Raw genomic sequence first — 25,346 nt, forward strand, 5'->3', positions numbered from 1 at the left:
TTCTTCTTCTTCTTCTTCTTCTTCTTCTTCTTCTTCTTCTTCTTCTTTCTTCTTTCTTCTTCTTCTTCCTCCCCTCTTCCATTTTTCCTCATTCTCTTCCCTCTCTTTGTCTCTTCCTTAACTGGCTACCATAGAAAATGGAATTTTAAAAAAAATTATTGGTATTTACTGAATAGAGTTTTATGTTTCTGGTTCTTAATTTTAAATATGGATGTTTGAGATGCTTTATAAAAGAAAATCATCAATCAAATCCAATGAAATTATTACATTTCATTTATGTAGGAAGTCATAAAGGTTTTCTGAATCTGTGATCTTATGTCATATGTTCATAGGGCCTTCCCAGGCATAAAGATGCTTTGGAGGAAAGTTTCATCCTGGAGGAGTGGGTATGGGTCTAACCCCAGAAATCCTTAGTCTTCCGTTAGATTTACAGTTAATGCTTCCCCCTGCTGGAATCGTCTTGCCACTACAATCCTTGACCTAATTAGGACTGGAACAAATCAGTTGCTTGTCTATGGTTGTGAATATTTGGATGGTTTAATTGTAATGGTGAGCAAACATATCCCTCAAGGCTACAGATAAAGGAAACTGAGGTACCAATAGGGCCAGGAAACTGGGAGAATTGGCAAAGAAGCTGAGATAAGAACTGAGAAAAGTATCTATCATTAATCTCGTCTACACAGGCTACCCTCTTAGATTCTGATTATTTCTTTAAAGAAAGTGGAAAGATTTGCCTTGGGGCAGGTTGCAAAGCAGAACAATGGGATAACAGGCAGAAAAAATGACCTCTTTTGTCTCAAAATAGAAATATATAAGAAAGGAAAAAAGAGGGACAAGATTAAAGGGCATAGAGGAAAGGCTAGGCCACTGGACACTGCTCAGGCTAGTGGATTGCTAGCATTTTCATGAAGTTCGCTTTAGGTTTGGCAGAGCCTTCCACCTTCATTATTATTACTAGGAGAAGGGGTCCCTAGGCTTCACCAGATGGACAAAGAGGCCCATGATACAAAAAAGGTGAAGAACTCCTGATTTAGGGGTACACAGTACCAGAACTCAACTTTAAGTAGGGTGGGCTCTCAGAACAACTGAGAAGCCAGTAGTTTGTTTTCTAAGCAAGTCCCTTTTTTTTTTTTGCTATGCTTTCCCCCTCTTTCTGTCTTTTCTGAAAGGTTTCCATTGCTTGAAGCTGTTAAGGAATGAATGTTACTCACTAGAGAGGTTTGATTTTAAGACAGCACTAGGAGTGGGCAGTGTTTTATCCCAAAGAATGAATGGATAGCTAGCTGCTAAAAGAATTTCTGGCATCAGTGAAAGAACTGTCTTTGGGGACGGGACAGCGAACACAGGCTAAAGGAAGGCTTCTTGGAGTTGTAAGTGAACTGCTGCCTGTTCCTCCAGTATAACTCTGGCTTTCAGATAACAAGGGAAAATAGAGTTCTGGACTTGGAGTGAGAGCACTTGGGTTGAATGGTCCCTTTCCTCTTCTAAGCTTCAGTTTCAAGCCATTCTGTAAAATGGGGCTAACAATATTTTTCTTACTGAGCTTACAGTAATGTTGAGGCATTGGGGGAAGTGCTATATAGACCTTAAAGGCATTATAGATATGTTTGTTTTTAATATTCTACCTGAGTCAGCCGGGAAATAGCAGGGTCAGTCAGACTGGTCTGTATAGCCATCAGAAGGAGGTGGTGGTGAGTGTGGAAATTTCTGTAACAGAGTCTAAAGGAAGACCTTAGGCGAATTTCGGGTGTGAGTTCAAGAGTCATTTCGGGTGTGAGTTCAAGAGTCAGAATAGCCCAAGGAGAAAGCATTGGAAAGAGATTACAGGATCGTAGATTTGGAACTGGAGGGGACCTTCCACGTGTCTTCATTTTACAGATGAGAAAGACTAGGGGAAATAACTTCCCCAATGTCACACAATTTTAAAATGGCAGAGCTGAGATTCTATCCCAGGTCCTCAGACTACAAATCTAGCAGTCTGCATTGGCGCTGACTCCCACTGACCAAGGCATAGGTCATGGCCAAACAGGTACTTGGCCCCATCATAGCTCTCTCTCCAGCATCAACCCCTCTTCATGTGTGGCATTTTTTTTGAATACAGAAGTGATACGTTTCTCAGTGGAGAGACTGTCTAGGTCCTCTTTTCCTTCTCCAGAGGTGGGGCAAACCCCAGGAGGGAGGGATGGGTGGTTGAGTCTGTGGTTTTCCTTTATAATCATCATGTTCCGCCCAGAAGTAAAGTCACTCCTTTTTTTTTTTTCAAAGCTCTGTGAGTCTAGCCTGAGAGGATGGGAGGAGAAGCTGTATACAAAATACAGGTAAGAAGTCAGCTATGGTTTTGGGACCTTTCTCTGGGCTTTAGGAAATTTCCCTTGGGATTTGATTTCCCCCTCTTGCTTTCTATTTAATTATTTCCTGGTATGTGGACCAGAGATTAGAGTTGGCTTCATGTAAAGGTAGAATTGGTGGCACTGAGAAGGTCATGTCCAAAAAATTATTTCTTAGTTTTGGAGATGTCCCAAATGTTACAATTAGACACTTGCTGCTTTGTCTTAAGAGTCAGTCTCCTATTCAAATGAAAATTTTCTACTGAGTCCAAGAAGTATCTGTTGAAGCTCTCTAAGCCTCAATTTTTTCGTCTGTAAAATGGGAATAATGATTCTTGCTCTTTCTACCTTTCAGGGTTGTGAGTAAAAGTGTTTTGTAACCCTTGGAACTTAGAATTAGTAAGATTTACTTATTATGATTATATGAATAAATGAATGAATGAAATCCTTATGTAATTTACGATTGGTTGAAATAAATTTATCATAGACTCACAGAATGTTAAAGATCACTTAGAAAACTGAAGTTCAGAGAAGGGACTTGCACAAGGTCATAGCAGTTGGTCAGTGGCAAAGCCACAGTCTTTTAAATCTAGTTCTAACATTCTCCCTCCCTACATGGCTACTTTTCAACAAAATTCAATTTCATGGGACAGGTCAGAGGTAGTGTCCTATCCCCCCAAATGCACACATTTCTTTAATAGAAAATAGCCTATTATTTCTCAAATAGGAAAAAAGTTTAAAATGCACCCCCCCATAGAAGTGTAAATGATGAATAGCAGTTTCTTCCATGAGAATTAAGACTTGATAGGGATAAGAGATCATGGTGATTTCCTGGCACCTGAAGGGGGTAGAAATCACAGAGGACAAAAGAATACAGGAAAGGGAAGGAGAGCAGGGTCAGCTTTGGCCACTGAATCATTTTTTCTAGGGCTGATTTTATTCTGGACCTGTTGGACATTTTTTAACTTCCTAATTCCATTCATTTGCTGGAAATAGAAGTGCCGGAGAGAGAGGGGCTAAAAGCAGGGCTGAGATGGGTTGTGGGGGCATATAATTCAAGGGCTATGGTTCAAAGAGATCCATTGGATTAAGGTTTTCTTCTTGCTTTCAGTTCTACCCCATTCGGAAGATGAGGCATTCAGTTAATAAAGTATAAAAGATGCTGACCACAAGATGCACCAGTTCTTTGTAGAAAGCCCCTCATCAATCTCTCTGATGCCAGTCCAAAAAGAAAAAAAAAGCAACACACACATACATGTACACACCCATTCTTTTTAAAATTAAGTTAAAAAAATTGAAATTAGCAAATGTTTATTTTCTTCCTACTTTCTACTAAAAAAAAAAGGAAAAATGAAACTCATAGCAAATATGCATAGTCAAACAAAATAAATTCTTACATTGGCTGTGTCCATATATATATATGTCGAATATTAAGTCCATCACCTCTCTGTGAGGAGGCGGGTAATATCTTTATCATTAGTCCTCTATAGTCACAGTTGGTCATTGCATTAATCAGAGTTCCTAAGGCTTTTCTTTTTTTTTTTTTTGGTGAGGCAATTAGGGTTAAGTGACTTGCCCAGGGTCACACAGCTAGTAAGTGTTATGTGTCTGAGGCTGGATTTGAACTCAGGTCCTCCTGACTCTAGAGCTGGTGCTCTATCCACTGCACCACCTAGCTGTCCCCCTAAGGCTTTTCAAGTTGCCAATTCTTTACAATGTACTCACAACCATTATTAATAGGAATCCATTGAACTCAAGGAATTTGATTATATTATCTTTCTTTCTGATATTTTTAACAGGTCATGGCTACAACATTCACCGAAAGTGATGACTTATGGGGTTCCGAATTTGACAATTATACCGATGTTGTATCAACAGATGCTATTCCTTGCAACTACTGGAGAATGGACAAGTACTTTGTAATGGTTATTTACAATCTTGTGTTTTTTCTGAGTTTGCTGGGAAATTCACTGGTGATGCTGGTCATCCTCTACAACCGGCTCAGCCGCTCAGTCACAGACATCTACCTGCTCAACCTGGCCATAGCCGACCTGCTCTTTGCCCTGTCACTGCCCATTTGGGCTGCCTCCAAGGTGAAAGGCTGGATTTTTGGTACTCTTCTTTGCAAGGTTGTCTCCCTTCTGAAGGAGATTAACTTCTACAGCGGCATTCTGCTGCTGGCCTGCATAAGTGTAGACCGCTACCTAGCCATTGTCCATGCCACTAGGGTTTTGACTCAAAAGCGCCACTGGGTAAAGTTCATCTGCATGGGCACCTGGATCCTGTCCTTGCTCCTGTCTATGCCCATTCTGTTCTTCCGTGAAGAGGTCAAAGCTCAGCACAATGGCTTTGTCTGTTATGAGAACTTTGGTAACAGTACTGAAAAATGGCGGCTGATACTGAGGATCCTTCCCCAGTTCTTTGGTTTTGTCCTGCCCCTGTTCATCATGCTCTTCTGCTACAGCTTCACCCTGCGCACCCTGTCTGTGGTGCACATGGGGCAGAAGCATCGGGTCATGCGGGTCATCTTTGCTGTAGTCCTTGTCTTCTTAGTTTGCTGGCTGCCTTACAATCTGGTGCTGATCACTGACACCCTCATGAGGACCAACATGGTGCAGGACACTTGTCCACGAAGGGAGGCAATTGAACAAGCCATGGACATCACTGAAGTGCTGGGTTTCCTCCATAGCTGCCTCAACCCCATTATCTATGCCTTCATCGGACATAAGTTTCGCCACAGCTTCCTTAAAATCCTGGCTGCCCATGGTGTGGTCAGAAAGGAATTCTTGGCACGCCACCATATTTCATCCTCCTCCTTTGCCTCTTCTTCTGTTTCTGCTGCTGTCTGAGTGTCATCGGTTCAGATTTTCTCAGCAACTTAGATAAAAGACTCTACCAATAAGAAGTCATTGAATTGACTGAGATTGGAAGATGAGACTCAGAATATGGGGATGAATGCTTATAGTGTTTTTCCCGTGCCTGGATTATTCTCCTTTCTCATCTTTGTTTTTCAGTATTCTTGTCTTCCTTTAAGGCTAAGCTCAGGTGCCACTTCCTTTGTGAAGCCTTTCCTGATGCCCCCAGGTTTTATCAGTCTCTCCCTCCCCAAATTACCTTGTATTATATTTCTTTGTAAATGTTGTATCTCCTCAACAGAATGTAAGCTCCCTGTGGGCGGGAATTGTTTTGGCTTGATCTTTGTATGTATATTCAGAACATAACATAGTTCCCTAAACATAGTAAGGGCTTAATAAATGTTTGTTGAATGAGTGAATAAGAGGCAGGGACTGAAGCCTGAGAAAGCATTGAGAGATCCTGAGGATGGGGTCCTGGGAGGAGGAGGAGAGAATAACATCTCATCATACTGCCTGCAATTTTGCCTAGTTTTCCCTCTAAGTAGTATCTCCATGTCCCTGATTCAGATTGAGTGTCTGTTTATAAAAATCCTCTGTCTGCCTTTCAAAGACCTTGCTTTGCCTACAACATGACAATCCATCTCCTGACTCCGGGCACTTCCACTGGCTGACTCCCATGCCTGGAATGCTCTCCCTCTTCATCTTGGTCTCCTCTGGCTTCCTCTAAGTCCCAGCTAAAATACCACCTTCTACAAGAAGCCATTCTCTGCCCTCCTTAACCTTAGTGGCTTCCCTTTGAGATTACTCCCAATTTATCCTGTATATACCCAATTTGTATGTAGTTGTTTACATGTGTTTTTTGCTATTAGCCTGTGAGCTCTTTGATTGCAGGGAATTTTGTTGTTTTGTTTTGTTTTTCTTTGTATTCCCTGTGCTTCATACAGTGCCTGGCACATAGTAGGCACTTAATAAATGTTAACTGATTGACTGACTGGTCTCAACAACTCTGGCCTGTGTGGTTATTCTGCTAATGAGGACTATAATCTAAATTCCCCAGATGAATATCTCAGAAAATTGGTATAAAAGGCATGCCATGATCCAGCCATACCAGGTCTGAAATGCAGCATGATGAAGTGGATGAGGTACCGCACTTGGAATCAGAAAAACCTCTGTTCAAATTCAGCCTCGGACATTTATTAGCTGTGTGACTCAGGGCTGGCCACTTATCTCTCTGGGCCTCAGTTTCCTCAACTATAAAATGAGGGGGTGGAACATGATGACCTCTAAGGTCCCTTCTAACTCTAAATCTATGACCCTAAGCTAAACACTTTGAACCTGTCCTTAGGGCTCTATGTTTACTTTGGTTCTTTTGTAGTGGCTACTGGGGATACTGAGATTAGGGCTTAGTCCAATGTCTAAATTCAAGGTGGTCTAAGAATGTCACTTGGAGAAACTTCTTTCTTTGGAAGTCATGCATGACCAAGGAGCTAGCTTTGTTGGAGGATTTCCTTTCAAAGATTGTCCATTAGATAAGAATGACTCAGTTTCTTAGTCTCATCATGCTCATTCATGGTTGCTGCTCTCATCATGGATGTCAGCATCATTGGACAAAACTGTTGATGAAGTGCTCTAGTGCTGGACATTTAATGGAGCAAGATAAGTAGCTATGGTCCCTGTTTCCTCAATGCCTCCCATCTAGGTACCATGTCCATGAACAAACCCACACAATGCAGAGACATAGGAGAACCACTGTTCATATCCATTGAAAAACAAATAAAGATTCATGTTTGTATGAATGCAAGTCGTTTCAGTGGCACCAGAAAGTGGAAAGTCCTAGATTGTGGCCCATTGGAGGACCTAAGCTAGAGAAAGTAGGGAGTCTTCACTTTCAGCGGATGCTGTTCCATCTCACAATTTACACACAGTTATAGCACTCAAAGACAGGAGTCCTTGGTGCCTCATAGCTCATTTCAGTCGCTTAAGTGCCAAAAGACTCCAAAGCAAAGTGAGTTATAAAAGGGGGATTCCCTTCTGCCTATGTGGATCCCAGAAAGAATTAACCAGATCATGGTCAGAGTCTTGGAGAGATCCAGGTGGAGGCTTCTCTTTGTCACTGATAAAGAAACTCACTAGAGACTACTTGGGACAATTGTAACCTTGTAAATAGAAATATTCTATACTTCTGTCTTTGCCTTAGTTTCTTCATCTGTAAAATGGGCTGGAGGAGGAAATGGCAAACTACGCCAGCAGCTTTGCCAAGAAAACTCCGGATGGGGTCATAAAGAGTCAGTCACAACTGAAATGATTGAACAACAACATATTTTATATTTAGCTTCTCATATTTTCTGTGCTTAAAATGTTCCATGTCACCTCCCTTCTAATAAACTAAATATTGCTTCTAGGATCCAATACAAAATCCTCTGTTTGACATTCGAAGTCCTTTATAACCTATCCCCATTCCTATCTTTCTAGGCTTCTTATACCTTACTCCCTGCAAATTACTCTTCTATCCAGAGACACTGGCCTCTTTGCTATTCTATGAAAAAGACACTCCATCTCTTGGCTCTAAGGCACTTTGTCTGGCTGTCCTCCATGCCTGGAATACTCTACCTCCTCAACTCTGCTTCCTGGCTTCCCTGAATTCCTTCAAATCCCAACTAAAATTCCATCTTCTACAGAAACCTTTCCAAACCCCTCCTAATTTTTTAAAAACATTTCCATAATAGTCGTGTTGTAAAAGAAAACATAGACAAAAGAAACCAAGAAAAATAAAGAAAGTTAAAAAAAAAGTATGTTTCGATCTATATTCAGACACCATCAGTTCTTTCTCTGGCGATAGATAGCATTTATCGTCATAAGTCCTTCAGAGTTGTCTTGGATCTTTGTATTGCTGAGAACAGCTAATTCATTCACAGCTGATCATCTTACAGTATTGCTGTTACTTTATACACAGTACATTTCACTCTTCATCAGCTCATTATAAGTCTTTCCAGGTTTTTCTGAGAGCATCCTGCTTATCATTTCTTATAGTATAGTAGTATTCCATCATAATCACATACCACAATTTGTTCAGACATTCCCCAATTGATGGGAATCCCTCAGTTTCTAATTCTTTGCCCCCAGAAAAGAGCTGCTATAAATATTTTTGTATATATAGGTCCTTTTCCTTTTTTTTTTTAAATCTCTTTTGGGATACAGACTTAGTAGTGGTCAAAGGGCATGCATGGTTTTTATAGCCCTTCAGGTATAATTCCAAATTGCTCTATAGAATGTCAACCTCTCTCAATTCCAGTGCCTTCCCTCTCTAAACGATTTCTTATTTATCCTGTACATAGATTGTACATATTTATTTGTGTGTTGTCTCCCCCACTAGATTGTGAGCTCCTTGAGAGCAGGGACCATCTTTTGTCTCTTTTTGTATACTCAGCCCTTAGCATAGTGATACATAATAAGCATTTAATAAATGTTTATTGATTGATTGCTTAAAACATGGAGCAAGGCTGACAATATTCATGCAGTGGATCGGTAAATATTGCCATGGCAACGAGAGACTTGGCTGGGTTCTTGGAAAAAGTTGCAAAATAGGTTAAACATCATTTTCTCCAACTCTCTCATATATTGAAGCTAAGGAGGTTTGCTTTAAAATGGAGGTAAACATTCTATCACACATATACACCTGTGGTGACTTTTGGTAGCCCTAGTGAGGATGCCAGGTTGACTCAGTACCTAGCAGAATTTTGAAGTAGGTACCTCTGGGCTCTCCTCCTTCTTTTGACCTTCGTTTCTTTCTTTTTTTTTTTAAAGTAAGTTTTATTGATATTTTATGTTTTTATGTCACCAGTTATTTCAAGATATCCTTCCTATCTAAAGAACGATCCTTTGTAACAAAGAAAAACCAACCAGGACTGCATCTGACCTCTATCAGGCTCATAAATTCTTGCTAAAAGGTCAATTGGTAATCAAGGTGCCAGTGAGCTGGAAAGGGCTAAAGGTCAGACTTTTTCAGAGGTATTTACATTTTAGTAGGAAAGTCAAATGAATAAAGTTGGCAGATTCCTTTCACTCAGAGGTTCCCCCAAGAGAGAATATCTTCCTATGACACTTTGGAAGGGTTTCCTACTCCTGATTTAGATGGTGATGGTCTAATAAAAATGGCATTAAATGACTCTCTCCATGAGATGAATTCTTAGGGGTTTGGATTTGTTTGGCAACATCATTGGCTGTCAGTGAGGCCACCCTACTGTTATTTAGCCATCACTTTTAATATATATGCCCTATTTGGCCTCTGAAATCTCTGTTCTTCCTGCCTCTAGTCCTTGAGCAAAGAAAGAAGGGCAGACAGTGAACCAGCCTCTCACCAGTAATAAACAACTCTTTTCTCAGAGAGCAGCCAGGGGATTTTGAGGGCAGCAAGCCTGCAACCCCAAACCAATAATAACTTCATTCTAAATTCTAGCTTCCAAATTATTGAGGTAATTAGACATGGTCCAGATTAGAATCTTGAATAGCGCCATGTAAGAGGTAGGGCCTCAATAGTGATAGTGAGCAAAGCTGTTGCAACTGGTGATGTTGAAACCACAAGAAAGCTAGTTGCAGGCAAAAGGGAGATTTGAAGCATAACTGGGGGCAGGTTTCTAGCTTCCGTATTGTTTTATGGCAGTCTTCTGGCACAAGGGGGTCCTTCCTGGGAAAATGTAGGGTTCCCCTATTGACCCTTGCTTTCCATAACTGGGCTCAGAGTGCCATATTCACGCAGTATAAGTGTGTCTGTCAATGGTTAAGTCCCTGTCTGGGGACCCAGTTTATGTCTAAAGGAAGGCTTGTGGGCTTGCCAGAGACGAGCGCTTGGGGAGAGAAAGAACCCCTTGATAAGTTTAAATGCTGAGAATAACATGTAAAATAGTGAGAATCAGTTCAATGAAAAGTTTTATTGCAAGCAATAAAGGAGAAGGGAAAGAGGAGAGAGAAAAAGCGAGCTGACATACAACTCAGGCATATACACTAACACTGAATATAACTCAACATAGAGGTGGTGCTGCAATGGGGAACACAGAAACATGGGGGTCCATTCACCAGGAAGGGGCTACTCCAAGGTGCCCTTCTGAGACTGAGACTCTTCTATCTGTTTGTTTTGTTTCTTAATTTTTAAGCAATTGTGGGTAAGTGACTTGCCCAGGGTCATACAGCTAGTAAGTGTCAAGTGTTTGGTCTGAGGCCAGATTTGAACTCAGGTCCTCCTGACTTTAGGGCTGGTGTTCTATCCACGAGGCTCTTCTGTCTGATATTGGGTGGCCCCCTGGAAGTTGGCCGATTGGCACATCAGGGGTCAGGGTGAAATATAATTTTTGAAGTTATCAGAGAGAAAAACAAGCTGGTGGCAGACACAATATTATTTGGGAGACATAGCTATACTAACTTTCAAAAAATATTATTGTCAGTATTTTTTCATGAGCACGTTCTATAAGTTTACAGCCTCCCTTAAGGGGAGACCAGCAGGATAACCTTAACACCACCTGAAGATCATCTGGTCTAATCTTATAACAATGGTTTCCATGCATAGATTCTATAAACTACAGCCTCCCTTAAGGGGAGACTGTTGTGGTCTCAAGATCATTAGGCCTAATCTTATGAGAACTATCTACCAGCAACTCATAACCACTCTTTCCTTTCCTTAGATATTCCCCTCTGCAAGCCACTTAAATGGGAGTGTAATTAGTAGCAATGAATTTCAGTCCACGGTTAGCCCTTTTCTCCTATCTCTTTATTTTTGACTTTTTGTATCCATGAAACAGAAAAAGTTAACACTATTCCATTCTAGCCTCATGTTCAGAGTTATACTGACTGTGTGACTGTGGGCAAGTCAATTAATTTCTCTGAGCCTCAGTTTCCTCATTTATAAAGGTTTCTGAGGTCCACTCCAGCTTTAAATCTATGGTCCTATAACTAAGACTCGGGAGCTACTGTTGACCAGAACTGACTGTCGCTAATCCTAACTCTAATTCCATAGAGGGCTGCTATCTGTATGTAGGACAGCTACATGCAAGTAGAAGGCTTTGGAGTGTCATTGCTCTTTGGTTCATTATAGTTTAGCCAATTCAACAACTTATATGGAATTGAAAAAAGGCCCGGCTTCAGCCAGAAATTGTGTATATTTGTGTGCTTTGATGGTTGACTGACCTTGTATCTCAGCCAGTATCAAAGCTGGAAGGTGGGTGCACCAAGAAGAGGAAATATCAGGGTGGAGCCGGAAGAGCAAAGGAACTTTTGAAGAAATCCAGTCACTTCCCATGAAATATGATGCCTTTCCTGTTGCCTAATAAAGATTTCTGAAGCCACATCCTTACCTCTGTAAGCATTACTGTAAACAACCAGGGATGCCTTCCTCAAAAGGAGGTCTTCCCTTCAATTTGTAGAAAAGAGATTGTGGGGGAGAGCAGGTTAACAGGGGCAGAGGGCCTAAGAAATGCAACCCCCATGCTAACAGTGCCCCTCATTTACCAACCAACTAATCAGTAAGTTGGAAAACATTTATGAAATACTGTGTCCCAGGCACTATGCCTTGGGAATCCAAAAGAAGGCAAAAACAATCCCTGCCCTCAAAGAACTTACATTTTAAAGGGAGTGAAAATATTCAAACAACTATACAAGATTAAACAGTGTAGATAGGAAGTAATCTCAGAAGAAAGGCACCACCAGTTAAGGGATATGAAGGTGAGATGTGGTGGGTGGGTGGTGTTGAAGCAGGAAAATCTTATTGAAGATGGGCTTTAAGCTGTGACTTAAAGGAAGCTAGAGAAATTAGGAAGCCCAGGTGAGGAGGGAGAGCATCCTAGACACAGGGACTTCTTGTGAGAAGGCACGGAGGAGTGTGGTATGTGAGAAATAATAAGAAAGCCAGGAAAGAAGACTGGCGTTGCTGGATGAGAGGGTACAAGAAAAGTGTAAGACAACTGGACCTTTTATTCCTTCACGACCGAACCTTTCCAGTTGTCTTACACTGGCCATGCTCCACTATACCTGGAGTTCTAAGACAGGTGGTACTGTATATAGAATGCTGAGCCTGGAGTCAGGAAGTTGCTTAGTCATTTTCAGTCATGCCCAACTCTTTGTGATCCCATTTGGGGTTTTCTGGGCAAAAATACTGGAGTGGTTTGCCATTTCCTTCTCAGGATAATTTTCTAGGTGAGGAAACTGAGGCAAACAGGGTGAAGTGACTTGCCTAGAGTCACACAGCTAGTAAGTATCTGAGGCCAGATTTGAACTCAAGAAGATGAGTCTTCCTGACTCCAGGGCTGGTGCTCTATCCACTGGGCCACCTAGATGCCCCAGAATCAGGAAATCTGGTCTCAGACACTTATTAGCTTTGTGTCCCTGAGTAAGTCACTTAATCTCTGTCTCATTTTCCTCAACTGTAAAATGGGGATAGCAATAGCACCTGTGTCCCAGGGTTGTATGAGGTAATATTTGTAAAGCGCTTAGTCCAGTGGCTGGTACATAGCAGACACTGAACCCTTCCCATTCTACCCTTTATCTTTCCTGGAGATCGTAAGATTATTTGAAGGAATTGGGAGTGTTTAGCCTGAAGAAGAGAAGCTTTAGTAGGGAGAGGGAGAGGAGTGAGAGAAAATGATGGTTGTTTTCAATTATTTGAAGTACTGGTACATGGTTGAGGGTTGCATGCCAAGTATGAGCAACCTGTGGCCTTGAGGCCTCATGTGGCCTCAGGGCTGTAGCTTTCCCACCCCTGAAGACTTTTTCTTGACACCAATGGGGAGGATGAGGGACAGTGTGGATAAAAGTTGCTGAGAGGCAAATAATTGATGTAATGGAAGGAAAAACTTCTTCACAATTAGAACTGCACTAAAGTATAGTTGGCCATCTTGAAAGATGTCGCTTTTTCTTCAATGGAAATCTCCAAGCAAAGGCTAGTTGACTACTGGTTGGTTAGGTTGAAGAGGTGATTATTGTTTAGGTAATAAAATAAGTATGGCCCTCCTGTGACTTGGTTTCTAAACCAAACAGAATGTCTTTTAAATGGTGCATATTAACAAAGATTTGAAACAAAATGATAACCCAATGTACCTGTTATATTAGGGTGTTTCAAAAGTGTTAGGGTACTTTTAAGTTCTAATGGCTTGAGACTTTTGGGATACCCTGTATTATCCTAGGATGTATGTGGGACAGCTGAATAGATATTTTATGGTCACTTTCTCAGAAAGGTACAGATCTTTTGGCCAGTCAGTAACTGACCTTTAGTTTCTTCTGGTTTAGGATAAGTCTGTCAAACGTCATCTTCTTCCCTAAGAAGCTTGTAGTAGAAGAAAGTTCTTTTTACTAGACAACTGGTACTGACTTGGGAACCTGGGAACTCACAATCTCACAAACTGAGGTTGGAAACACCCGGCTACTCCTCAGAACTGATGTTCCCTGTCCTGTGTTCAGGGGAGAAATACAAAGTAGAAGCAGTCAGGGACTTGAAGTCAGTCTCAGGATTACCTAGGCAAGCACATGCTCTTAGTGCCGTGTGTTTATAATTTCTATTGCTGCTTGTGGAGGGAGGGGAGAGAAATCCCCTTCACTCTTTACTAGAAGCCCAAGGGAGAGCTACCAGAGTCCCAAAGTGTTATGCTCAAAAAACAGGGAGGAGAGTCTTTCTGTGCCTCTTATAATTTGCTGCGGAGGAGGTTCCTTCACTGGAATCCGTGTTCCAAGATGCCCAGTGTTTAATTCTGTTTGACACAATGGGTATTTGGTATAACAAGTCCAGCAGGAGGTCTATAAGCTTGTCACGGAGAATGGGGCTAGAGCACATGGCCATTTCCATAGGAGGTGTTCCAGTCCAGAAGATCAGAGGATTCCACTGGTTGCCCTTGTTACAAGTCTGACAACTGGAATTTCTTTGTCTATAGGTGATTTGTTCCAATCTTTCCCTCCAGGCACCTGTGTATGGTATCATTGTTCAGTTTAGGGCTAATTTGACCCCATCCTTACATCCGTGTATTTCTTCTTAGCTGTGTGTCACAGAATTGGATGTGGAAGTGTAGCCAAGGTCTGACCTGGGCTCTTTGGATACAGGTGTACTTTAGTTTACATAACTGATATACTCCTGAAAAAAAAATTAAGCATTTTTTTGGAAATTGGATAATATCTTGGCATTTTTTCTTGGTTTCTGTTTGACCTTTAATTGACAGCAACTCCTAACACTTAAAGTTTCTCTGGCTTTCAACTTCTGTCAAATAATTAATAATTTATAAAACAATTGAATGCTTTAGGGAAGCATGAATTCTTTTGTAAATGGTAGGAGTCATTTGTTACATGACTAATCACTCTGTAATTTACCTCTTGTGCTAAGGAGTTTATAACTAGGGTTTTCTTAATGTCAAATATCCCTGAAAACCTGAAACATAACATCAAGTTCCAACTATACTTAGGTCATAAGTAACTAAGTCTATCTGGAATTTCATTCTCCTATTCCTATCCTATTTTCAGCTTGAAGTACAATGCTATGGCCACTAAATCCTTTTTTCTCTGAGTCATCCTTGACTCTGTGAGCAACTATACTAGCTCTGAGGCTCCCTTATTCTCTACTTTCTTTGATGTTCCCGGTCCCCATTACTATAATTCAAATCATTGTCATAGTTTCAGTAACTAAAACTTCTTTTGGTCTCCAGATAAATTTTTTAAGAGTCATCTTATCAAAATTAAACATATACCTAGCTCTTATCATTTAGCTTTTATGTGGATGATATTTAGGGCCTCTGGAGAGAAGGAAAAACATTATGAAACTTTTCATTATTCTTACTTGGGAAACAGCAACATAGACCTTCTCATACCCTGAGTACTTCCCAGGGCAGAGCTGGGTCCACTGATGGGAAGCCAGGCCTAGCTGTTTACAGCTGAAGGAAGTTGACACAGACTTTATTTCTGTACAAGTCCCTGTTGGGCAACCCCCCTCCCCCGATTTCCTGATAAATGATGGACTTCTTCAAAGACCCTTATGGTCTTTCTTTGCTTTGGCTAGGTCTGGAAGGGCAGAGCCTAAAGATGGGGTAGCATTCTTAGTGTGTTTCACTTTTCTGTTGTATCCCTAATCTTCCTGAATGTGAGCCATTGGCTTTGAATTCTATTGCATTTGTATTGATGGAATGTTATGGGAGAGATCTAAAAGCATTGCTAATCTGCCTTAGGACTGCAGTTGTAGGCTCTTTGGGAGACATGGGGCTTCTGAAACTGGCCTTATGAAGAGCAGAAATGAGGACAAATGTAGGAGATGAGGAAGAGGGGAACATGTTATATGACCCCTTGAGACAACCTGTCAGCAGATTCTTTCTTAGTCCTCTATCCTCTTCTTAAGACCAGTATACTGTGGTGATGGGCACTCAGCTTTCATCACTCATAATCACAGAATCCCAGAGAGAGACTTATCCGTCAACTTCTTACTGAGCATCTGCAGCACACTTTGCTTATGCTTGGTGCTACCAGGTATCCTGAAGAACTGTAACACATGGTCCCTGCCTTTGAAGATCATATACATTAATTAGGGAAAACTTATCACAATCTACCCTTTTCCTGACTGTGCTTCTTATGTAGGTTTTGCCACTGTTTAGGAAGCCTGGCAGGGCTCATATTCCAGGCTGAGGTTGGAGAGCACATGATAAAAGGTGGGCATTTGGCAAAGTTCTGTGGAGCACTCCGAGATTTGTTTCGCTGTATATAAATGAGCATTTTAACAGCTTTTTATCTGAAATGTGACTTGGGATAACCTGTATACGCCTTTTTATATCCCTCAGAACAAAGGGAAAGATGTTCTTGGAGGATGAGGAGGGAGTTGGGGGGGAGGGTCAGAAAAAAAAGGAGTAGGGACCTGGGGGATTTAGGAAAGAAGGAACGGTGAGGGGACAATTAAAGAGGAGGAATGAAGAATTTTAGTTGACAAGAAAAAATAATATTGAAACTTGGTTAAGGACAGACTTTTCCTGCAATCTAGAGAGACTCCAGATTCTCAGGGAGGTAGGCAAAATCATTCCTTAAGGATATGGCAAAGAATCAGACTGAGTAATCATGGCCCTTATATCTATTCTATGTGTTGTCATTCAGTTTTTTTTCAATTCTATCTGACTCTTCATGACTCCATTTGGGGTTTTCTTGTAAAGATACTAGAGTGGGTTGCCATTTCTTTCTCCAGCTCATTTTACAGATGAGGAACTAAGGCAAACAGGGTTAAGTGACTTGCCCAGGGTCATGCATCTAGTAAAGTGTCTGAGGCTGGATTTGAACTCATGAAGGTGAGTCTTCTTGATTCCTAGCCTATCCACTGCACCAACTCACTGCTCATCTATTCTGTGTACCCTGAACCAATATTATACCCTCACTAATCATTACTGTCATTCTAGTATTATTCCGGCCCTTAGTACATAATGTCAGGCACATAGTAGGAGCTTCACAAGTGATTATTGACTTGACTTGTTGACTTATTGTTCTTAAGAAGATTGATCAGAGGGGTTACTATCTAGGACTATGCATTAAAGGTTCCAGGCACAACAGAAACCAAGATATTGCTTATAGATCAAACAGTTCTCTACACTAAAACATGAATCATGTTCATAATAATAACTGTTATTTATTTATAGCTTTAGATTTTGCAAAGTGCTTTACATATGTAGTGCTCTGTCTGGGCTCCCTCTCCTAATTCTTACTGGCATTCTGATTCTCCAGAGGGCAGTTGAATAGTATTCTAGGGGTAATCTTAGGGTCTGGGTTTTCTAGTACTGTTATCTATGAGCCCCCATCTGGTGTGCTCCCTCAATATCAATCAACCTGTTGATGTCAATTAGTTTTTATATAAGAATATTTATTAAAAAAGTATAGAAAAGATAGAAGTTATAAAAACATTTCCCCAAACCAGGGACACACTCTTCCCTTTGTATACACTCTGTCCCTGGGGAAAGTAGACACAAATTTAAGGTGCAAAGGTGAGGAAGCACACATGGGGGAACATGTGGGACTGAGGGCTTGACCTAAAGATTCTTGACCCCAGGAATCCTTTTATCTCTTAACAGAATCCCCACCAACTTCATTTCTGGATGCAGCATCAGCAATCAACAAATCACTCTTCTGCTCAACTGGTCTAGCTTCTCCTAGGAATTAACTTTCAATTTTAAGGGGACCTCTTATGGCTCTTCTGACTTATCAAAGTTTACAAGGTCAGAACCTGGGCAATTCTTTCTCCAGATACTCTTTCACCTAAGATCAGGTGCCAAGTGTTTACAGGTACAGGGTGGCTTGGTGGTGAGATAAGTCAGACACTAATTCTTCCCTTACCTAGAAGCTCAGAGAAATATTTTGCATTTGAAAGCCTCCAGGGAAGAGAAAACAAAAGGACCAAGGGAAAGGTATATAGATCCTTTGGTATACAAACTCAGTCCCAGGGCTTCTCAGCCAATCAGAAAACTCCTTATCAAACAACACCAGCTCCCTAGACGCTTATGGTTAGAAGTATATTCACTAAACTTTCATATCTTGGGCTGGAACTGGGCAGGGATACTGTGCATGCTATATATAACTCACCAGGAAGGGTAAATCCAAGCATGTTCTAAGCCAGGAGTGGGGAATCTGTGGCCTTGAGAACACATGTGGCCTTCTAGGTCCTTGGGTGCAGTGTTTTGACTGACTGAGTTTTACAGAACAAATCCCTTTTATCAAAGAGATTTGTTCTGTGAAGTTTGGATTCATTCAGTCAAAGGGCCACACTTGAAAACCTAGAGGGCCACATATGGTCTTGGGGCCACAGGTTCCCCACCCCTGTTTATGCATTGGGTCTTCATTAGCCAGTTCTCCCATTATGCATACATGTTCTCTTTTGATCTTCACAACCTCCCTCTAAGATAGGCACTACTAATTCCAATTTAATTGATGGAAATACTGAAATTATCTAGATTAAATGACTTGACCTTTGGGTAACCTTTGAGAGGGTAATTATATTTGAAAGGTACATTTGACTTTGCATGCTCTTTGATTCAGCAATACCACTATATCCCAAAGAGATTAAAAAAAAAAGAAAGGACCCATGTGTACAAAATTATTTTTAGCAGCTTTTTTTGAAGTGGCAAAGAATTAGAAATTGAGGGGATGCCCATCAATTGGGAAATAGCTGAACAAGTTGTGGTATATGATTGAAATGGAATATTACTGTGCAATAAGAAATGATGAGCAGGGTGATTTCAGAAAAACCTGGAAAGACATATGAACTGATGCAAAATGAAGCGATCAGAACCAGGAGAAAATTGTACAGAGTAACAATACTGTACGATGACCAGTTGTGAATGACTTAGCTACTCTTATCAATACAAAGATTCAAGACAATTCCAAAGGACTCATGACGAAAAATGCTATCCCTCTCCAGAGAAAGAACTAATTGGGTCTGAATGCAATTCAGTGACCACCCTTATGAGTATTCACTCAAGGATATTGCTCAATTCCCTTTAGAGGTTGATAAACTAGGAAGCTAAGATGTCCAAAGGGACATGACTTAATTTTTATTGAGCATTTGAAGGCTTATAAGTTTTTCTTACAACATCCCTGTGAATTAGGCAGAATGGGTACTAATATGCCATTTTATAGATGAGGAAACTGAGGAGCAGAGATGTTAAGTGACTTTTCCAAAGTCACATAGTAAGTGGTAGAGCCTGGATTTGAATTCAGATCTATTGACTATAAATTAAAGATTCTTTCCACTCCAATGTGTAGGGCATTGTCCATGTTTATCTTAGATCAGGTTACTTGGGAGGAACAGAACTGTGTATCACTAGTTCTATAGGTATAGCACCTGCATAAGGTCATGTTCAGATAAGAGCTTGATAGAGACTTTTAAGAATTATTATGGTCATTCCATCAACTCTAAATCTCCTGGAGGATCATGGGGGAGAACCTTGTTGAGGAGAATGATATAATGAGAGAAAGGGAAAGATGAAGAGAGGAGTAGTCAGATCAGACAGTGACTCAGTACCCATCAAGTCCAACTTAGTCAATCTTCCATATTCTGTGCTGATAAGACTTCCTTATCTCCCTGTTGCTTCCACAGTTTGTTAAAGGGGAAGGGAAGTTGTCTCAGGATCTGAATGGAATCTAAGAAAATGTTCTGACTATACTCATATCATCCCAATTCACCCACCTCTCCTTAGCCAGGGCTATACTTAATCCATTTCATCTCTGGTTTTATTAGTGATTGACAATTATTCTTTTTAAAGCCATTTCTTCCCAGTCCACTCTTCTCATTTTGGAGAAAGAAGTGCATGAATTTTTTATTCACAGTTTGCCTTCAGATTAATGGATTGACCAACCATCTTGGACAACAATTTGGAATTGTGACCAAAAAGCAACAAAACTTTGCATATCCTTTGACTTAGCAATACCACCACTAGGTCTGTATCCTGAATAGATCAAAGAAAAAGAGAAAGGACCTATACATACAAAAATAATTATAGTGGCTCTTTCTGTGGTGGCAGAGAATTGGAAATTGAAGGGATGCCCATTAATTGGGAAATGGCTGAACAAGTTGTGACATGTGGTTGTGATGGAAAACTATTGCTCTATAAGAAATGATGAGCAGCCAGATTTCAGAAAAACCTAGGAAGACATATGAACTGACACAAAGTGAAGTGAGCAAAACCAGGACAACATTATATATAGTAACAACAATATTGTCTTGATGATCAACTGTGAAAGACTTAGCTACTCTAATCAATACAATGGTGCAAGAATATTCCAAAGGATTCATGATGAAAAATGCTATCCATCTCCAGAGAGAGAACTGATGAACTCTGAATGCAGATCGAACCATACTTTTTCACTTACTTTCTTTTTCTTTTTTCTTTTTCTTATGTATACAACATGGCTAATATGTATGGCTAATATGTATGACTTCACATACATAATGGTTATCATATTGCTTGCCTTCTCAATGGATGGAGGAGTGGCTTGAGGGAGGGAGAAAATTTGGAACTAAAAATTTTGAAAAATGAATGCTAAAATAAAGTACAATTATAAAAAAATTGAGTAGAGACTAAATGATTTTTGGGTTTCCTTGAGGTTCTAAAATTTGATGACCATCAAATACCCTTTGTGAGTGTTTAAGGTGGGAAGAATGGTTAGTTGCTCTGATTAAGCCTTCAGAACCATCTCCAGGCTAAAATTATACACCTGCCTGAAGTTTCTTCAGTCTCTCAGAGCAGCTGGGGAAAATACACCTGTATAAAAATTCATTAAAAAGAGGGGATGAGGATTATGTGACTAGACATTTGACAACTCTAACTTGGGGAACAAGATATCAAATTCTTCTTGCTCCCAAGACTTGCTTCCGTAAAATCTAACCCCCTCCCAGTTTACTGTCTATTCTCTCTAGTTCTTTCCAAAATGGAGATGTCCAACAGCTGGTTCTGCTCTTCGTGCCAATGATCCTTTAGAGACTTGAGCCCAATCATCATTCAAGACATTTCTCTTGAATGAATTGCACATACTTTTTTCTGTTTTTTTCCCCACTAGATCTCACTCTTTAAAACATTGATAAGTATGTATATATTTTAATATCATCTTCATTTATTAATATATTCTGCCTTTGTGGCCTTTCCTAGAACCATTTCTTATAGCAAAGAATAAAAAAGAGGAAAAAACGAGTTTAACAAAACTAATAAACCCACCAAACAAATCTGATAGTTGATTTAGTGTTTCATATCTATGGTTCTCTTCCTTGTCAAAGAAGGGAGGGAGGTATGTTCTCATGCCTCGACTTTGGGACCAAACTTGGTTATTATAATTTCATATAATTTCCATTTTTTTGTTGTGGTTCTTTCAGTTTACATTGGGGTTCTGCTAACTCACTTTGCATCACTACATTTAAGTCTCTCCATACCTTAAAAAAATTTTTTTTTGTATTTTTCACACACTAGATCTTTTCCTTCAATTCCTTTAACAATGTTTGTGTGTTTGTGTTTGTGGGTGTGGAAGATTTGAGTTTCACATCAGTAAGAACAGGAAGGAACTCTTGGCCTAGCCCAAGAGAGCATAGAACTTAACCACACACCCATCTAATTGATCTTGGTTGGTACCTGTTTTAGCCTTCCACAGTACCTAAACCTCACTCTATGCCTCTGACTCTTATTATACCAAAGATCTTATGGGTTCAAGAAAAAAGGGGTGATGGACAATTAAAGAACACATTTCCTGATAAGATTTATTTTCAGCAGAACAAGCCCAACAGTGAGGATGGGGAGCAGGCCTATCTTTGCAGGTGGCTGACTAGAAGTCCATCTTTATGTCTAATTTCTCTCTCCCAGCTCCAGGTCTCTGATAGACAAGGTGGTTGTCGTAAAGTCTTTCAATCATGTCCCACTTTTTGGGACCCCATGTGGGGTTTTCTTGGCAAAGATACTGGAGTGGTTTGCCATTTCCTTCTCCAATGCATGAAGAGGTTAAGTGACTTGTCCGCAGTCACACAGCTAGTGTGCATCTGAAGCTAGATTTAAACTCAGTTCTTTCTGACTCCAGGCCCAGTGCTCTATCCACTGAGCCATCTAGTTTCCGCTGATGATAGATAAGGAGATTACATGGAAACAGACCTATTTATTAAATCTGACAGTTCTCCCCTCTCATTTTCCCTTCTCTGCTGTGGAATCCCCTCATAGTTACCCTAAGTAGGATCTAGGTTTTAAAAAAGTCTCAGGAAATCATGTTGTGGGCTGAGGGGGTTGAATAATAGCATCTGTCCTGTTAATATGGCAATTGTAACCCATCAGTTCAAGGTAATTGTAGTGGTAGATGTAATTCCTGGATTATGAGGTTGAGATGGTATCCTTTAATAGGATTCTCACTTTCCCCCCATACTACATGGTGGAGGGCAACCATGAAAAAGGAGAAGCTAACTCAACCAAGAGTGAAATTTTGGAGACAGTTAGGAGAAAGGCAAAGAAGGACAGGGAGAGACCCAGAAGAGCTGGACCAGAGGGATCTTCAAAGAGTGGTAGAGGTATTTCCAGAAGAGGAACCATGGACTGAAGGCTTGCTGTGCTGGGCTAAGAACTCTTTGCTGACCATACCATGGGCAGCCAGGATTTTGAGGAAGCTGTACCGAAACTTATGTCCGATGAAGGCATAGATAATGGGGTTGAGGCAGCTATGGAAGAAGCCCAGTACCTCAGTGGTATTAAAGGCGTTTTCAATCACATTCCTTCGTGGACAAGTGTCCTGAATTATCTTGGTCCTCATGAGGGTGTCAGTGATCAGCACCAGATTGTAAGGCAGCCAGCAAATTAGGAAGACAAGGACTACAGCAAAGATGACTCGCATGGCCCGATGCTTCTGCCCCATGTGCGCCACAGACAGGGTGAGCAGGGTGAAGCTGTAGCAGAAGAGCATGATGAACAGGGGCAGGACAAAGCCAAAGAACTGGGAAAGGATCCTCAGTATCAGCCGCCATTTTTCAGTACTGTTACCAAAGTTCTCATAACAGACAAAGCCATAATAGTGTACTTTGACTGCTTCACGGTAGAAAAGAATGGGCATGGATAGGAGCAAGGACAGGACCCAGATGCCCATGCAGATGAACTTTACCCAGTGGCGCTTTTGAGTCAAAGCCCTAGTGGCATGGACAATGGCTAGGTAGCGGTCTACACTGATGCAGGCCAGCAGCAGAATGCCGCTGTAGAAGTTGATCTCTTTCAGAAGGGAGACAACCTTGCAAAGAAGAGTGCCAAAAATCCAGCCTTTCACCTTGGAGGCAGCCCAAAGGGGTAGTGACAGAGCAAAGAGCAGGTCGGCTATGGCCAGGTTGAGTAGGTAGATGTCTGTGACTGAGCGGCTGAGCCGGTTGTAGAGGATGACCAGCATCACCAGTGAATTTCCCAGCAAACTCAGCAAGAACACGAGGATGTATATTATGATGACAAAGTACTTGTTGAGGCCTGAGATCTTTAGGTGGCAGGGGGCTGCATCCTCATATGAAGGTGGGATGTCTGTACTGTATCCAGAAAAATTGTCGTTGTCATAAAACCATTCAAGTAGCTCCTCTGAGCTTAAGTCAAACATGCCTTCCATTGTAGACATCTGGCTATGTCTCTGCCTGCAAAAGAGAGCAGAATAATTTCATCATATAGTCATCTAATTCCTTCCCTCCCTTCTTTCCACTCACAAAGGAATCCCACAGGGAATCCAAGTAATTGTACAAAGTTATTCCTTCCACATTGCAGAGTTTAGGGGTGCAGTGCTTCCATGATCTGGAAAATCCCATGTAAAATTTTTTGGCTCTCCCTTTGTGCCTGAGAAGAAGTCTGAATTATTATGGTATTAAAATATAAAAAATTTTGATATTATACAATACTATGCATATATTTTATGCATTTCTGAGTTTCTAAACTTTTTCTGTGTTGTCTATGGCTTCCACAAAACTCCCCCAAAATTCCCATTTAATTTCTTATGCTGATCCTCTATTTATTGAAACTGTGATGCGGGAAGTCACGATGTGGAATTGTATGCGAGAACATCTAACTTCAAATGTGCAACTCTAGGTGAGGCTCTAAGGCAGAGGTCCTTAACTTGATTTTTCTAAAGTGATATTTCTATCATTGTGTTTCAATATAATTAGTTTCTTTTGTAATCTTATGTGTTCTTTCTGTGTTCTTATACGTAATTTAACAACATTATTCTGAGGAGTCCATAGGCTTCACCAGACTGCCAAAAGGGTCCATGTTATAAAAAAGTGGGAGAATCTCAGCTCTAAGACAGTAAAAAATGTGTTCATCTGAATGAGTGTTGTACCCTTCAAAGTGGTCACCTTGGAAAGCTACTCACTTATTATGAAGAGGCTGTTTTTGCTCAAACACGAGTGGCTTGGGAATGATATTTAGAACTTGCAGCACATTCTTTTTTTGGGGGAAATAGGAGAGAAGGAAGGAATAAAAACAACGACAAAACTAAACAAGATACGATTTCCAGCATTTAACATGGTGCCTGGCATGTAGTAGGCACTTAATAGATGCTTATTGACTGACTTACTGTTGCTTACAGTAATGAAACTTTTTTTTGGTGTGGCTGTAAAATTAGACCTACTTCCAAGAAAAAAATCTGTTTGAACAATCATAGAATCATTGGAATACATATATGGCTTTATAAGAAGTTTGCTTTGAAGGAAAACCCTCATTTTGATGGGAATAATTATCTGGCATTCAAGGCCTACCACAATCTGATCCTACATTACCATTTCAGCCTATTTGGTGTGAAGCCTATTACACTATTTGTTATGAAGCTGGACCCATGGTCCAGCTAACCTGAATTGTTCACTGTCCCCCAAACATGGCTTTTTCTATTCCATCTCTATTTTTTTACTTATTATCCCTATGCTTAGAATGTCTTCCCTCTCCAAGAATGTCTTCCTTCTCCCTCTACACCTTTTAAATTCAACAAACATTTGTTATGTGATGATGAATTGTGAAAGACTTGGCTACTGTGATGGATACAGGGATCCAGGATAGTTCCAAAGGACTCAGGATAAAAAAATGTTATCTACCTCCAGACAGAGAACTCACAGAACAATCTGAGTGCAAACTGAAGTATAATTTTTTCACTTTCTTAATTGTTCTTGCTTTAATTATTTTTTTTTACAACATTTCTGATATAGAAATCTGTTTTACATTTCACATGTATAATTGATATCATATTGCTTGCCTTCTCAATGGCTTGGGGAAGGGCTAGAAGGAGGGAGAGTATTTGGAACTCAAAATTTAAATTAAAAAAAGAATGTTATAAATAAATAAATAATAAATTAAAAAACCCCCAAACATTTCTTGTGAACCTACTATATGCAAAACATTGAGCTAGGCTCTGGGAATTCAAAGACAAAAATAAACACTATCTTCAGGAAACTTACACTATATTGCAAGATATAACACGTACATAAGTACCAAATACAAAGTAATTTCAAGAGGGAGTTCTTATAAATAACTCAAGAGGTCAGTAATAATAATAATAATAATAATAATAATAATAAATCATTTATATAGCACCTACTATGTGTCAGGCACTGTGATAAGCACTTTACAATTATCTTATTTGAGCCTCACAAAAAGAAGGTAGGTGCTATTATTATTCCCATTTTACACATGAGGAAACTGAGACA

The 25,346-nt window shown here is 40.4% G+C and overlaps 2 protein-coding genes across 4 annotated transcripts in view; one reads left to right on the forward strand and one right to left on the reverse strand.

Annotated features, from left to right (window-relative positions):
• Window positions 1-5,380, forward strand: part of LOC114051408 (C-X-C chemokine receptor type 1-like) — a 16,677-nt gene extending 11,297 nt beyond the window's left edge. The window contains exons 2-3 of the mRNA XM_027873753.1: window positions 2,266-2,318; window positions 4,127-5,380. Of these exons, the coding sequence (XP_027729554.1) occupies window positions 2,289-2,318; window positions 4,127-5,176 (1,080 nt within the window). The 5' untranslated portion in view covers window positions 2,266-2,288 and the 3' untranslated portion in view covers window positions 5,177-5,380. The remainder of the gene's footprint in view (window positions 1-2,265; window positions 2,319-4,126) is intronic.
• Window positions 5,381-21,678: 16,298 nt separating this feature from the next.
• The window catches only part of LOC114051473 (C-X-C chemokine receptor type 2-like), a 27,535-nt gene continuing 23,867 nt past the window's right edge, over window positions 21,679-25,346 (reverse strand). For all 3 annotated transcript variants that reach the window (XM_027873867.1, XM_027873868.1, XM_027873869.1), the window contains one exon: window positions 21,679-23,294. In XM_027873867.1, the coding sequence (XP_027729668.1) occupies window positions 22,187-23,294 (1,108 nt within the window). In that variant the 3' untranslated portion in view covers window positions 21,679-22,186. The remainder of the gene's footprint in view (window positions 23,295-25,346) is intronic.

The sequence above is a fragment of the Vombatus ursinus genome, unplaced genomic scaffold (assembly GCF_900497805.2).
Source record: "Vombatus ursinus unplaced genomic scaffold, bare-nosed wombat genome assembly UNPS02014802.1, whole genome shotgun sequence".
NCBI lineage: Eukaryota > Metazoa > Chordata > Mammalia > Diprotodontia > Vombatidae > Vombatus > Vombatus ursinus.